Source organism: Perca fluviatilis, chromosome 7 (assembly GCF_010015445.1).
Source record: "Perca fluviatilis chromosome 7, GENO_Pfluv_1.0, whole genome shotgun sequence".
NCBI classification, from domain to species: Eukaryota; Metazoa; Chordata; class Actinopteri; order Perciformes; family Percidae; genus Perca; species Perca fluviatilis.
The window spans coordinates 19,898,060-19,911,939 of NC_053118.1; the positions used below are offsets into that span (position 1 = coordinate 19,898,060).

The 13,880-nt window shown below is 40.9% G+C and overlaps 2 protein-coding genes across 5 annotated transcripts; both read right to left on the reverse strand.

Moving 5' to 3' along the window:
• Positions 1 to 5,123: 5,123 nt before the first annotated feature.
• snx10b (sorting nexin 10b) lies at positions 5,124 to 7,131 on the reverse strand. Of its 3 annotated transcripts, none has more exons than XM_039806983.1 (6): positions 6,955 to 7,131; positions 6,589 to 6,675; positions 6,394 to 6,494; positions 6,157 to 6,258; positions 5,818 to 6,027; positions 5,124 to 5,579 (listed from the first exon to the last, which is right to left on the reverse strand). In XM_039806983.1, the coding sequence occupies exons 1-6, from the start codon at positions 6,985 to 6,987 to the stop codon at positions 5,450 to 5,452; spliced, it is 663 nt and encodes a 220-aa protein (XP_039662917.1). In that variant the 5' UTR covers positions 6,988 to 7,131; the 3' UTR covers positions 5,124 to 5,449. The 3 variants fall into 3 exon arrangements, with proteins under 3 accessions (XP_039662917.1, XP_039662918.1, XP_039662916.1); XM_039806984.1 differs by having other exon boundaries at positions 5,846 to 6,027; positions 6,589 to 6,711; XM_039806982.1 differs by having other exon boundaries at positions 6,589 to 6,711.
• Positions 7,132 to 7,237: 106 nt separating this feature from the next.
• On the reverse strand, positions 7,238 to 10,961 carry cbx3b (chromobox homolog 3b). 2 transcript variants are annotated; one of them, XM_039806980.1, is made up of 5 exons: positions 10,735 to 10,961; positions 10,204 to 10,347; positions 9,939 to 10,095; positions 9,340 to 9,485; positions 7,238 to 8,478 (listed from the first exon to the last, which is right to left on the reverse strand). In XM_039806980.1, the coding sequence occupies exons 1-5, from the start codon at positions 10,944 to 10,946 to the stop codon at positions 8,358 to 8,360; spliced, it is 780 nt and encodes a 259-aa protein (XP_039662914.1). In that variant the 5' UTR covers positions 10,947 to 10,961; the 3' UTR covers positions 7,238 to 8,357. The 2 variants fall into 2 exon arrangements, with proteins under 2 accessions (XP_039662914.1, XP_039662915.1); XM_039806981.1 differs by having other exon boundaries at positions 10,720 to 10,873.
• Between the last annotated feature and the right edge of the window lie 2,919 nt (positions 10,962 to 13,880).

Below are 13,880 nucleotides of genomic sequence, written 5' to 3' on the forward strand. Positions count from 1 at the left end.
TTTAAAAACAGGGACAGGTTACCAAAAACGGGGACGTCTGGTCACCATGGACCTATACGCTGGTCACATTAATAAGGCAGCCCCCATGGTCAAAATACATTCCCGCACAGCTGACTCCTCATCTCTAAGAAGACATTTGTCTGGAGGGCGTATTCACACATATGATCTTGTGACACAGAGGGCCTGTTCCCATGTGCCAAGACACAAATTCATATAAGGATGAGCATAAGGCATTATTGATACTAAATATACTTACAATACTCACATTTTATGAGTGCTTACACTCTTGTATGAGCTCATTGGTAACCTTTAGGATCCTGTTTGCAGGGTCTCGGAATGGGGGGGGAGTACCCAGGACCGTCATGTAAGGAGGGCCCAAAAAGATGCTAGAATGAATAGCTGTGGATGTGGGGAGGGGCCCATAGAAAATGCCTTTCTACAGGACCCAGAAGTTTGTGCTACGTCCCTGCCTGTTTGTACAGTATGCATATAAAGATATGTTTTAGCATGGGTTAAAGAATTTTTGGGAAAATATACATACAAACAAGGTATCTTAACTCAAGGTCCTTCCTTCTGTTTGTATGCTCCAATGGAAACATGTCTGGTATTACACACCATATTATTACAGGAAATTATGAAGCAGTGATCTTAATTTCCCTGTTCCCCCTCAAGCCCATGTGTTCAAGGCAGAGGAGCCTGGTTTCCTGCTGATCAGCCCTGATTCCAGGAGACGAAAAGCTGTTGCTCGCCTTGGTACAGTGATCACGGCTGTAATTGCTACATCCGTGCACCAAAAGGCGACAGCATGTGGAGAGGAAATCGCAGGTATAGACCATGCAGAACCTAGGAACGGTACCGGGGCTGTTGGGTTTGAAGAATGATGGATAACTCTTAAATCAGCTAATTTCCATCCGTGACAACTGAGTGACAGAGAAAAATGTTTCAACCTTGAGAAAAAAGTATTTTTCCTCCAAATAGAGACAGGTGTTAGGATATAGGGTTGGCTTTTGAACACACACACACACACACACACAACACACACACACACACACACACACACACACACACACACACACACACACACACACACACACACACACACACACAAAGCTACAAGGACAGATGTAACATCTGAAAATCCTTTTTTGTCCGTCAGGTATTGGAATTTTTGTGGCCTCAGTAAATCAGTGCTCAGTATTGGCATGAAATGTTGGAGACCTTGAAAAAGAGTCAAGGCGTATGTTATTAACAATTCAATTAACCCGAGACTTCCAGATCATTTACCTTACTCCTTCACTTGCCCCTTGTGAATGTGATTGTCCCGCTGTATAACAACCATAGACTGTTAATATACAGTCTATGATAACAACAAATCAGTATCTCCAGCCTGTGCTGTTATCATATGACTGTTGTTGGTGTATAACACTGGCATCATTCCTTTAGGTCTCATCCCCTATCTATTTGCAGTGCAGCTGGGCTTCTCTGATATTGACTCATCCTGGTTCTACCGAGTTGCAGGCAAAGAGATTTAATATCTCAAGTGGTGCTGAACTCCTATTGCTACTAATGGATTCTGTATAATGTAGCACTTAAAATGCATGAGCAGCCTCTGATTTATCTGTAATTTGCCTCCACTGGAGCATATCTCCCTCAATACTTCCATTTGTTTTTGGCTCTGTGCAGTCTTCTCAGTAAACAAACCCTGATTGGGATTTCATATTGTTGCATTCCAGTTTGACAATTTGGTTCTTTCCAAAACATAAAATGGATTTTTTAGCTTTTTGTGATTCTATTTTAATTACACAACAGAGGGAATAATAAGTCAAGCATGAGATCACAGACACGAGGTGAGGTTTATTTGAGCTGTCGCTGCAGAAAGACATGCTGACTTGGTCAGAGGCAGATGGGCACCTCCCAGAAGGGCCATTTTCGTTTCTTTTATCTTCTACTGTTTTATGTGTCAAACAGTAAGCATACTAATTTGATTAAACTGAGCTAAAGCATTTGTGGAAAGAATTAAAACCTGATTTTGGTCTTGTAGTTTTCTGAATAATTGTTGTTATGTCAAGCTAAAAGCCCACCCTGAAAACAGAGTGATTTTACTCGCTCCCTATGTTTTCACTCCATTTGATTTCGAGGTCACGCAACATGGAGCAGGGAGCTGTTAGCCAATCGATCTGTTGGGTTTAAATGTGTCAGTGTTGTCATGGCAGCAGAGCTGCACTGACAGGCAAGGCTAAAGAGGCTCAAGGTTAATAGCCAGTAGACCAGAGTCACAGACCATTATGAGGAGTCAATACTCCTGGACAGGTCAGACTAAAACCAGCAATGTAAACATTTCAATCCACAGGACTATAAGCAACAAACAAAGCTTTACTGTTACAGAGACTTGTTAGCATGTGCTAAGCCATGCGTGGAAACTTACTGATGCATGCATGTGTGATTTATGTAACAGGGACAACAGACAGGCAATATCTTTAAAGCTGCTCAAAACCCAACATCTTTTCCTGAAAGTAATGTGACATACCGTACATTTTTAGCATTCTTAACAACCTCTGCTGCAGCAATGTTGCCAGGATGTTGGAAATACTGAGGTCTCCCTGAGTCTCCCCAACACACCACTCTCATAAAATGTTGACCAGAAACCAAAATTAAGGTCTCTAAAATGTTTTAATTACTTGGAATTTGTATATTTGATTTATTCAGTTCTTTCATTTTTTCTGGAAAATTTATTTCCCAACATAAAGGCCTCAAGGATGCTTCAAAGCCTTCTCCGAACCACCAGGAATAGGATTCTGGTGAAGAAATGCTGAAGCCTATATTTATTACCAGCAGCAACAGCAACACTGGTATTGCTTTCACCTTGTGTTTGTTTGTGTGTGTGTGTGTGTGTGTGTGTGTGTGTGTGTGTGTGTGTGTGTGTGTGTGTGTGTGTGTGTGTGTGTGTGTGTGTGTGTGTGTGTGTGTGTGTGTGTGTGCTACCCAGACATGTATAAAGTACTAGAGACCCAGACATGAGTAAAAGTACAAGTGCTCTATCAAAAATGTGACTTGAGTAGAAGTTGAAGTGCTCTTTAAGCACCACACTTTAGTGGAAGTACTAAAGTATTCAAACTTTGTTGCAAGTAGTTTATTTAAAAAATGTACTACTCAAGTACTGAAAGTAAAAGTACAGTATTGTGTTATGTAGTTATTAAAGAAAGCAGTCAAAAGTTTGACTATCATATTGTTTATATTATTTCAAATGTTTAGCCCAAAGGACACTCACCATTCCTTTGGCTGTAGCAGAAGTACAAGGACAGGAATGTACAACAACGCAGCATGTCATGAACCGCGGGTTGCTATTTAGCTAGCGCTTACTGATAGCTCAAGCTGGTGTGCCATTTGTGTATTATATTTGTAACTTACCTTGATATGTTTCTTTCAACGGTGAATTTTTGAAGGCCATTATTTTGCAATCTTTTGGGCTGCAGAGTAGGCACTTTATTCTATATGAATTGTCTTTCACTCTGACAAATGAAAACATGGACTGTAAGTAGGGCCAGGGTTGGTCGCCTTCCTCTCCCTCACCGCCACGATCAATCAAAGTTGAAGGTGTTGAAGGTGGTGTTTCTGGTTCTTCCATCTCGAAACAAACTAACAAAGCTCAAGTGTTCTCAATGCAGGCAGGCAGAGAAAAAGAAAAAGAGAAACGCGCCTTCTTTTTTCCCTTTTTTTTGGCTCAATGATGAGCCAGCTTCATCAAACCTGGTGACAGAGCCATCTACCGCTCTGGCAGTGATAACGTAGGTTTGGAATGATTCGTAACATTTTTATAATTGTAAAGAGTAACGATGCAGCACATTAAAAATGTATTGGATAAAAGTATTAAACTCATTGAAAATATGTACTGAAGTAAAAGTGGAAAGTAAAAATAATACTCCAGTAAAGTACAGATACAGCCTTTTAGAACTTAAGTACAGTAGTGAAGTAGTTCTACTGTATTACTATACATCTCTGGTGCTACCACAGAAAAGGATTTGACCTTTGTCAGGTTAAATATGTCTGGCACACACACTTTACGTCCTTGACCCAATTTGGCGTTGCGGCTAGTGTGATCTCTAGTTTATTTATGCATTTATTTGGTGGCCTAAAAACAGTAATATATATATATTTAGTCTATGGACTACATCTATCTGGAATTGGCTCATAAAGTACCCATGATGTGTAGGTTTTTAATAGTAGAATTTAACTCTTTAACTTCCAAAATTGCCATGTAAAACATTTAACTTGCTTATTTGATGACAGGGCAAAAAAGCCTAAAAATGAATTCATAAAAAATACATCAGTGATAGAATTGTTTTTGTTAGACTGAGTGGTAAGATAGGTATGGCTTTGTGTAAAAATATGTACTTCAACACTTAACATACCCCCCACCCCAATTTGAGTTAGTGGGCTTTCCTACTGTCCAAACCCAGAGCAGGTCCGAGGTGCTGTCACCTCTCTGTTCTCTGCAACACAAGCCTTTTGTCTGCTCTGAATTCATTATGAATATCACAACCGCTGCAGAGAGACAAAGCTAATTTAATTGGCTGTGTAGATATGTCCACCTGCCGTCACTGTTTAGTGGTCATTACCTCTGCATGAGCATAGCCCTGCTCACTGTGGGAGCACATGTATTTATGTACATGTATTCAGCGCGCACACACACACACACACACACACACACATACACAGATATGTGACTGTAATGAACAGGCTCATATAAGTAAGAAGGGAGAGAGAGAGACAGATATAAAAGGTGGCTTGTCAGTGCAGCTGGCATTTTGTTCAGCAGAGAGCAATGTAGCCTGTCTACCTGGTGGCCCCATCAGACAGGAGCGAGTCCATTGGGATCCCACAGGACCTCCTACCAGCCACGCACCTGACAGGGGGGCTGTCAGAAAACTCTGCAGAGACCCTATTATACATCATACTGCTAAGCACTGCAGTGGCCACCAGATGACAAGCTTCCACCTTACACTTTATTAGGAGGGGGAGTTCAACCACAGAGAGAGACATCAGGCTGTCAATGCTTAAAGTATTGCATTGTTATCTGCACATATCTGGCATAAATACACCTTGTGAATGACCATAACCAGTGATGAATGTTAGGCGTGTTTATGAAGTGAATATGGACAGTTACAGCATATGTTCATGGGATAAATTAATATACAAACAGATTGATGTAACAACACTGCCATCTTCAGGAAAATTGTTGCTACAACTTTATAGCTGTGCAGACAGAACATACTGGTAAACAACACTTTATGGATATACAATAGTTACATTTTTGTTACTATTTACTGTACATGTTACAAACTGAAATGCTCCAATGAGAACATAATAAACTATAACTTTTTTACAAGTGAAATAACATTTCTTGTTCACAGGTCCAAACATTTGTGCCGATAATATGATGATGATGTTTTCATGTAGAACCACATAAGCAGCTGTGGGTTTCCTCCTGGCTGGTTCCCATGAGATCAAGTGAAGCTGTACTCTCTGCTTTGTTTATTGCCAAATCTTTAATCCGAAGCTCTGGATCTCTACACTCTGAGCTGGAATGACAGACACAAGAACAGGGGATGGAAAGTGAATAACATTTTATAATGAGGCAGAAGGAGTTCTCATATTATCTGTCCTGGAAAATGCATTAGTGAGTGTATACTTAAAAGCATATTTTGCCTTACTGCTGGCAGAGCAAATACACAACGAACTATATCATTAGAGGTAAAAGGCTTTCTAGGGATGGAATAGTGAGTGGAAAAAAAACTCCAAAGTGTGACATTACAATACCCGTCTGAGTCAGAGTCACAGGACATACTGAGGTCCTTCTGCAGATCCTCTTCAGAGTGGAATCGCCTCAGGCCACAGTGCTGGACCGCCTGGGCCACAGAGTAGTGGGTCCTTCCAGCAGCACAGGCCTCCATCTTGGATGGGCTTAGCTGTGACTGCAGGAAAAGATGCAGGCAACTGTCGGACAACAGCAGGGGACTCTGGAGGGTCCTGGAGAATAACAAACAAATCAGATTGTTGTGAAAAGTACATTGTATTGCTTGTTCATGTCATGTGTTTCTGGAAACTGGGATGTATGTCAAAGTTCATATGTTTATTGATCTGTGAGATCATTCTTACTGTTCCAAAAACGTCTGGAGCCCTTTCATCCGTTCAGTAATCTGCTGGGCGCTGTTCAGGCTGAAGAAAGGGTTCTTTGGGGGCAGCTCTGGCAGCTGTAACCTGCAAAAGACACAAATACACCCTACAGATGACAGGAACCACAGTGCAGATTACTTTTAACATGAAAACTGAAATGTGTTCTGTTTTTGCTCAAATTGTCAGTTCAAAATGCAGTAAATTAACTTATTAACTTACATTAGCTGTGAATTTGCTTGTAGCTTCTGCCTGAGCCATACAAACTCACTGTACCTCCTTCTCACACTTGAGATCTTCTTGGTGAAGCACACGCTGTTTGTCTAAAACAGGACACAAGTGTGACACACATTACAGTAAGCTCCACTATTTGACTGTAAAGGTTAAAAAAAAACTTCCCTTTATCGTTGTACTTACATGTAAACAAATTTCATAGTCTATGTAGGCATGCCAAAAGTCGTTCTTTCGTATCCGTGGGTCCCGCACCCAGACACTGATAACTTGCTGCATTGAGAAGGCAAGAGACGCTGAAACACTGAACTGAGTACGTTATAAAAAAGGGGAAGTGTTTTATTGGCAGATTTAGAGGAAGTGCAATGAACAACACGACAAGAATCAGCATAGGAAAATCCCACCAAATATCCGTTTTTACTCAGGACAAAAACATTTTTTTTAAGGCTGTACAAGATTTTAAAGGTTCAGAACTCAACTTGTGACATTTTAAAAGGTGTTTTAACTGTGAAACTTCTTAAAATCACAATTACTGGATAACTTCAGACCTACCTGATTAACAGTGATGTCCGTTTGTTCTCTCATAATCCAAATATTCTTGTTTGAATCTCAGTAACGTAAAGTCAGCCAGATAATGCTGTGCTTAGCATTCTCTCAGTGCCTTTTATCCAACTTATATTGTCCAGGGGCAAAGGTTTCAAAATAAAGTCACAAGACTGAGATAGGCTCATCCTCATAATCAGTCAAAACACATGCTTTGCTACTGATCATTTGTTGGATTGATGTTCCTTTAGCATGTGACAAATGTGACAGTAAAACACTTCAAGATAAAAGCTTCACAAAAAGACTTCCTTTATTCACAGAGACTTCACAGATCCATGGTCAACAGTTACAGTAATTTAGTAGCAGGTGTGTTTCAGGAGGTTTAAGGTTCAGCTGAGTGTCCCATAACAGTCATGGGAGATATGTAGTCAGGATAGTGCCATCAGGATACAAATATCATGTACACAGACCTCTATAAATACTGGAAGACAATGCCCTGTGTAATTGGACAGTCTTGTATCTAAAGTGCTACATTTTTAACAATCTTATTATCTATGACAGGTGCACAAAAGTTATTGTGTTAATCACAATAAATTTACTTTAGAAATATTATGATCTTTTGATTCATTCTGCCAGGACTTCACTTTGTGTAATCACCAAATAATATATATTTTTTTAAACTCAATAATAATCTGGTTATAATTCAATATAGAGGAGAAGAGAATATTTGGTACTTAGCAGCTGATATGAAATAAGGGGAAATTTCTGGTGGGCAACAATTATAAATATTTGACATCAAACACAAGGAGACACAGTAAGACACAGTACAAGCTGTGGCTGGCTATAAACGCCTCACACAATACAAGTTCAAACAACAAACGTTCGAACAACAGGTCTACAATCCTCAGCTCTAACTAAAAGCTACAAGGACTGGAGGTTAGGGGTGGATAGCAGGTAGTTCACTCTGCCTACACAGTGTTGCTATAAAATATAGAAAGCATATACTAAACAACCAAGATGGAAAACAGGACTATAAATACTAAAATTACTCCACAACAATAAAAACAAAAACATGTCCACAGTGATGGTGTCTGCTTACGCGAGACCTAAGCTGCTACAAGTGACCTCAAATCAGCTGCTCTACACAGAGGTTAGTTGTAGTCTCCATCGCAGTCTCCACAAAGGCACAAAGACCTCGTTGAGCACCACGGGACTGAGAGCACTTCAAATCCTTCCCCGCAGAGGATCTCGCACCTGCCAGAATCTGAAACCCCTTCCTGCGGCGTAATTTCACACAGTGTGCCTCTAATGTCAGCTGAAGGAGGGACACTCGATGGAGGTTAAACTAAGCTTCAAGTGAGAGCACAGCTGTTTATCAGTTTGCCTCTGTACACAACCCACGCACACACACTTCACTGCTCCTCGTCTCCGCAGTGCCAGGTCAGCTTCTGCTCATAGAAGTCGATGACCACCTGGGGACACCTGACGCTGGCTTCCCGTGCCGGCAGCAGGGCCACATCGTCAGAGTTCTTCCTGTGGGGAAAGAAACACGCAGGAGAAGGAGACCATTAAGATGGCGGCCTCCTACTTTTAATGTTTCAGCAGCAGCACACACACTCCTGCCAGTTTGGAAACAGTTATTGTGATGAGGAAAGGCTAAGGGGACTGAATCACATCAGTCAGTCACTCTCTATGGTTTTGAAATATACAATGACACTTAAAGGGTTAGTACATATATTAGTACTGCATTTCAGTAAAGTTTAAGGGACTCAGCAGATATTGAAATATTTACTGGTTTCTGGTTGATTATTTTGCATCCATTTATATTTCCTTGTACTCTTTTAATATAGGTTTTCATTATTGTATTGTGTTTTAAATGTTGTTCTAAAGCATCTCTTTGCCTTATGTTTGAATTACCTCTGTGTGCGAAAGGTGCCAATAAATAAATTAACAAGTAAACCTGCCTTGCCTTACAGTATATGGATGAAGCTCCAAAACACTAGATCCTCCACTTCCCATAATGCAACTAAAAGCATGATTTCATTAGCCAGAATTCAGACCAAAAAGAAAGACTGCGTTTCTGGGGTGTGCAGTTTCTTTCTCATGGCAGCATGCACTCCATATTCAGTTCATCTGAGGAGTGTTTTGTCAAGTGGTCACGATGTTGTCTAACTTTGTCTCCTTAGGTAATGATATGTTCACACAACATGATGACATTATTAACTGCATACCTACAAAACACCCTCATACACCAGATGCTATCATCCTTTCTGTTGTTTGAACATGTAGATTGCCGCTTTAAACATGAACAACTGACTTTTACCATCACACAAAAATTTACCCAACCCCTGGCATTTATGCAAGGACAGAGAAAAGAGGAAGCAGTGGAGTTACCATTTGACGAGGAACATGAGCTCTCCCTGTCTGTCTGTGGAGCCGATGATGCATTCAGGCTCGAGGTAAGTGCTGAGGTTAGTGGGGGAGTCTGACTGCTTGTCATTTGGCTCGCTGTTGCCTTGCTGCTGAGACTGCATGAAGGACTGCAAAGAGAATGACAAGGACAAAGGTGCAGCAGTTAGAAGAAACCACAAAGACAACATCCGCATTCGAAGCCCGCTTGCTTCTTCTTTTGCTCTACTGTAAATGCCCATTGCGAAAAAAAGGAGATTTTATTGCTTTCACTTCACAGGGGCATTGTGAAACTAGCCACCTTCACACAACAGTTTCATATTCAGCCTTAAAACTCTCAAAAAACTAGGAACAAAATGTTCCAACATCGTCAAATGTTTTTACTCAACTTCAGTGCAGCTTCTTTTTACTTTAAGAGAACAAACTTCCTGATTGTTTTGAGTGTAACACCCCACATAAAAAGCATTCTAATAATATGTTGTTGTTTTTTCCTTTTTACGGATTTAGGTGGGGAAGTTCTGTGAATAACATGGAAACAACATCAAATTTAAGACACTCAGGCACTGCATTTCTCACATACTCACAATTTCCGTCTCCTGCTCTGTCATTTCTTCTTTTGGAATGAACTCTTGTTCGCTGCGCTCTTCCTCATTCACCTCTGAGAAATGTGTGTTTCTCAGGAACTCTTCAATGAGTTCAGGACAGTCCAGATTGTCCTCAGGTTCCCATGTGTTTTCTGCACTGTAAATACATCAGAGGGAGGAATACATTTAAATATGATGCATAAACAAAAAAATAAAACATAATAAAACAAAAATCACCCAATATTAGCAAGGACATCTCACTCACTCAGTGAAACCTTTCCACTTCAGGAAGTACTCCACTCTTCCATTAAAGATTCTGCGGAGAATTATTTTTTCTACCACAAACTCCTGGACAACTGTAGGAGTCTCCTCGGTCTTCCGTTGTTTGGCAGTCTGCTTCTTTCTCATCCTGCCATGAATGAGAAACAAATAAGCTAATGACAGCCAGCCTGTATTAATGCCAAACCATAAGAAAGTTTCAATTTTTTTGTTAAAACTCCACAGTGATGTCAGCTGGGATATTTGCAGAACATGGCAGAGGTGAGTACTCGGCTGTGCCGTTCAGACAATGACCCATACATTTATTCTAGCGCTCCACCTGCTGTTTCTTTCGGGAGCACGTCATAAATTGGTCCCTTAACGCAACACGTTAGTATCTACAAACACACGTGTATTAGCGCATTCAAACAGTTCAGTTTTGATTATATTGTGCAAACAGCAGCCTAAAAATACATGTGTGGAAACGTGCTATCAGACGCTCCACTGAACAATATGCACATACGCTTTCGGTGTTTACTTAATCTCTGCGGACAGCCTGCTGCGGTGCTGCTCGGCTCTGTGTGGAGCACGTCGCTGGAAACTACATGCACACAGCGCCGTCGATGCTGCTTTGTGCGCAAATGTGTCGGTCGGCGTGTTTACATGAGCGAAACAACTTTTCACGAATGACTTAAAATTAAAGATGGCCGTGGATGCTCGGAGGAAGTGGTTGCCAAGGGAAAAGGTCATGCCAGGAAAACCGGGAGGAGACGACGGGGACGCGCACACCGCCGACCAATCAGAGAGCAGTCCGTTCCCCGTCCAATGGGCCGGAACTGCCCTGCCACCCATGGGCGTCAGCTGGGTATGGCAAAGGCTCGGTGCACTTGACATGTCTCGCTGGGATTATCTAGACTGGCTCCAGGTTTTTGGTTCTTTGATCTTTTTGATCATTGTCAGTAGAAGCATATCATGATTTTGAATTTATTTGGAGGCTATATGCAAGGAAACAAAATGTCATCAGAGTGTAAGCAGATTAATTTACGCCCAAACATTTAAGAAAAAGCTAAATCTGCATTTAGAAATATAATCGATATGAGCGCCTGATATAAGAGACATGGACGTGACCATTTATATTATATTTACAATATATTTACAATAGGCTATATTTAAAGTACAAGTTTGAGGTAGCTACTTGTACAGTACTTTACTTAAGTATTTCCATTAATACTTGATACTTCTATTGTACTATATTTTAAAGGAAAATAGAATTGTTCTATTATTTTTTAATCCGCTGTATTTATTTCACCGCTATAGTTGTTAGTTAGTTACTTTGCAGCCACGGATTTTACAGAAACACATATGAGCAAAATAAAGTATGATACATTGTTATAGATTCAATTATCCATGTAAGTAGTTACAATCAGTACCATATTTAACAACATGAAAATGCAGCTTGAATGCATCAATTATACCCAGTCAACTAATGAGAATGGATTTATGCTGAAAGCTCACAGCAAAAGGCAGCAGAACAAAAGGTTTTACTAGGAGGTGGACTCACATTGGAGCTGCCTCTGATGCACAGTCGTTTCTGATGCCATTTCATCCTCAAGGCAGGATTATGTAACATTGGGGCGCATTTGTTCATGAAATGTACTTGTGAATTCACTGCAACAGCACTGTAGAAATGTAACACAGAAACAGGGATGCCTACAGTAAAAGCAGCACATGGTGATGTGTAAAAGTCCTGAGAATTAAAACCGCAGTTTCATTTTCAATGAGAAAACAGTGAGGAGGCCCTGTGGGTGTGGTTAAAAGTGTTTTCAGAAAAAAGGCGGACAGACGCCTGCGTGGATGATGAATTTGGTGTTAATGGTTTCCAGAAAAGGAGATTTTTGATCATAGTCTCAGAGGGGACGGTCACAGGACACAGGTCTTATGCAGGTTGTAAATCAATGTTTGGTCATTTGAACCTGCCACATACACCCCATTCAGCTCCCAGTGCAGTGGATTCTCAACATAGGCGATATTACAGTCTTTCAAGTCTGCAGTTAATAAATTGTTAATATATGGATTGTGTTCTAGATGGTTTGCAGGGAAGTTGTTGAATGGTCCATTGAAGGAGTGTCTCTGCCAAATTAAGTTAAAAAACATCTGTCATGCTGGAGGAGGATAAACACCAGCCAGACTTTTTTAACAACATGGAACCCAAACATTGTTCTCATTAACTTATAACTGACCATATATATATATATATATATATATATATATATATATATATATATATATATATATGTGTGTATATATACTGTATGTTCTTTTTTTTATAAAGAACCAGGTTTTTTCAGAACCAGGTCAACCATCCATTACATCTTTATGTATTGGTCGACAGCATGCTTTCCCCGTAAGACCCAGAATCCAAGGGAAGACATGTGTTGGTTATCTGCCGAATGACCTGCTGTTGCCCTATGACCCCTTCCTGTTGGCTCTTTTGGGGTTTAAGTAGTAGTTGCCATAGTAACCGAACAGCTAATAGGGTTGAGCTGTCGCTGCAGGCGCAGAATGGCAGTAATGCATGCAGTGAGGTCCTGTCTGGATTTACTGCTCTGCTACAGTATGTATCCCTTTGGGTTATCGTAACCAAACTCTGGAAAGTCAGTAGGTTATTTCAGTTGGGTAACACAACTTGGCTATGTTCAGAAAAAATGTCTACATTCATAACCTTTATGGTATAAACTGATAGGAAATATGGGGAAAGGGGTATGAGATGCAACAGACGTCTGGAAGTGAACCAGTGACTCAATTTACAAATAACTCTACAAGACAAATCTGTATAATCTGTTTTCAACTATTACAGAACCATGAAAACATTTAAATGACAACCTGGATTGTAGGACTTGGAAATTAGGAGAATTAGAGAAATATTTGAGAACGTCATGTCTTGCATGTGTTTGTAGCCTAAATGACTGAACAACAAGCGATACCGAAGTGATTTGAGTCCTATTTTTGTGCCTAAAACCAAACGGACTGAACCTGAGATTGACTAGGGCACTAAAAATGAAATGCAGATGTTGATGAAATGACATGCTCAAGTGTAGCCTACAGGGTGAAAAGATATATTGCGTTGCGCCGTCATCCCTTAAATCTGCTCAGTTCTCTCCCAGACAAGCACATTCCTGGGGCCCACTGTGAATGCAGCCCTCATACAGATGGGCCTTGAGAGCCACCCTGTCAGAGCAGAAATGAGTCCAGATGGCTGGATCCTGCTGTGAGGGGCTGTGGATGGAGTGAGTAGTAGTCTGTGTGGCTCAGGCCAAGCTTGACTGGACGCTTTTCACACTGAGGGCCCCTGGCGTTCCCTCAGTACCACCTCCAGGCTCTCGGGTTACAGCCAGGGCGAGGACATTCATATCGTCTCTGTTATTCTTCACGAGCGTTAATCTGGTTGTATAAAGAGCAATGAAACAGTTGTATTGATGGCTGGTCTGGGGGGAAAGTGATTTACATGAGTTCACAACTGGCCGATTGATTGATTGTTTGGCTGCATATTCAGTAGTGTTTTCTTGGAGGTCATTCCCACATGTAATGCAGACACATACACACACACACACACACACACACACACACACACACACACACACACACAACAGCACATTTGGAGTAAAGGCAGCAGTGTGCGAGCTG

Coding starts and splice junctions, on each gene's coding strand:
- snx10b (XM_039806982.1), bottom strand. CDS start 6,987: ATGAGAGAACAAACGGACATCACTGTTAATCAG. Junction 6,712..6,954: donor CGGACATCACTGTTAATCAG/GTAGGTCTGAAG, acceptor TAACGTACTCAG/TTCAGTGTTTCAGCGTCTCT. Junction 5,580..5,817: donor TGTGACTCTGACTCAGACGG/GTATTGTAATGT, acceptor CTGTCATTCCAG/CTCAGAGTGTAGAGATCCAG.
- cbx3b (XM_039806980.1), bottom strand. CDS start 10,946: ATGACCTTTTCCCTTGGCAACCACTTCCTCCGAGCATCCACGGCCATC. Junction 10,096..10,203: donor AAGTGGAAAGGTTTCACTGA/GTGAGTGAGATG, acceptor ATGTATTTACAG/TGCAGAAAACACATGGGAAC. Junction 8,479..9,339: donor CTCATGTTCCTCGTCAAATG/GTAACTCCACTG, acceptor CTTTCCCCACAG/GAAGAACTCTGACGATGTGG.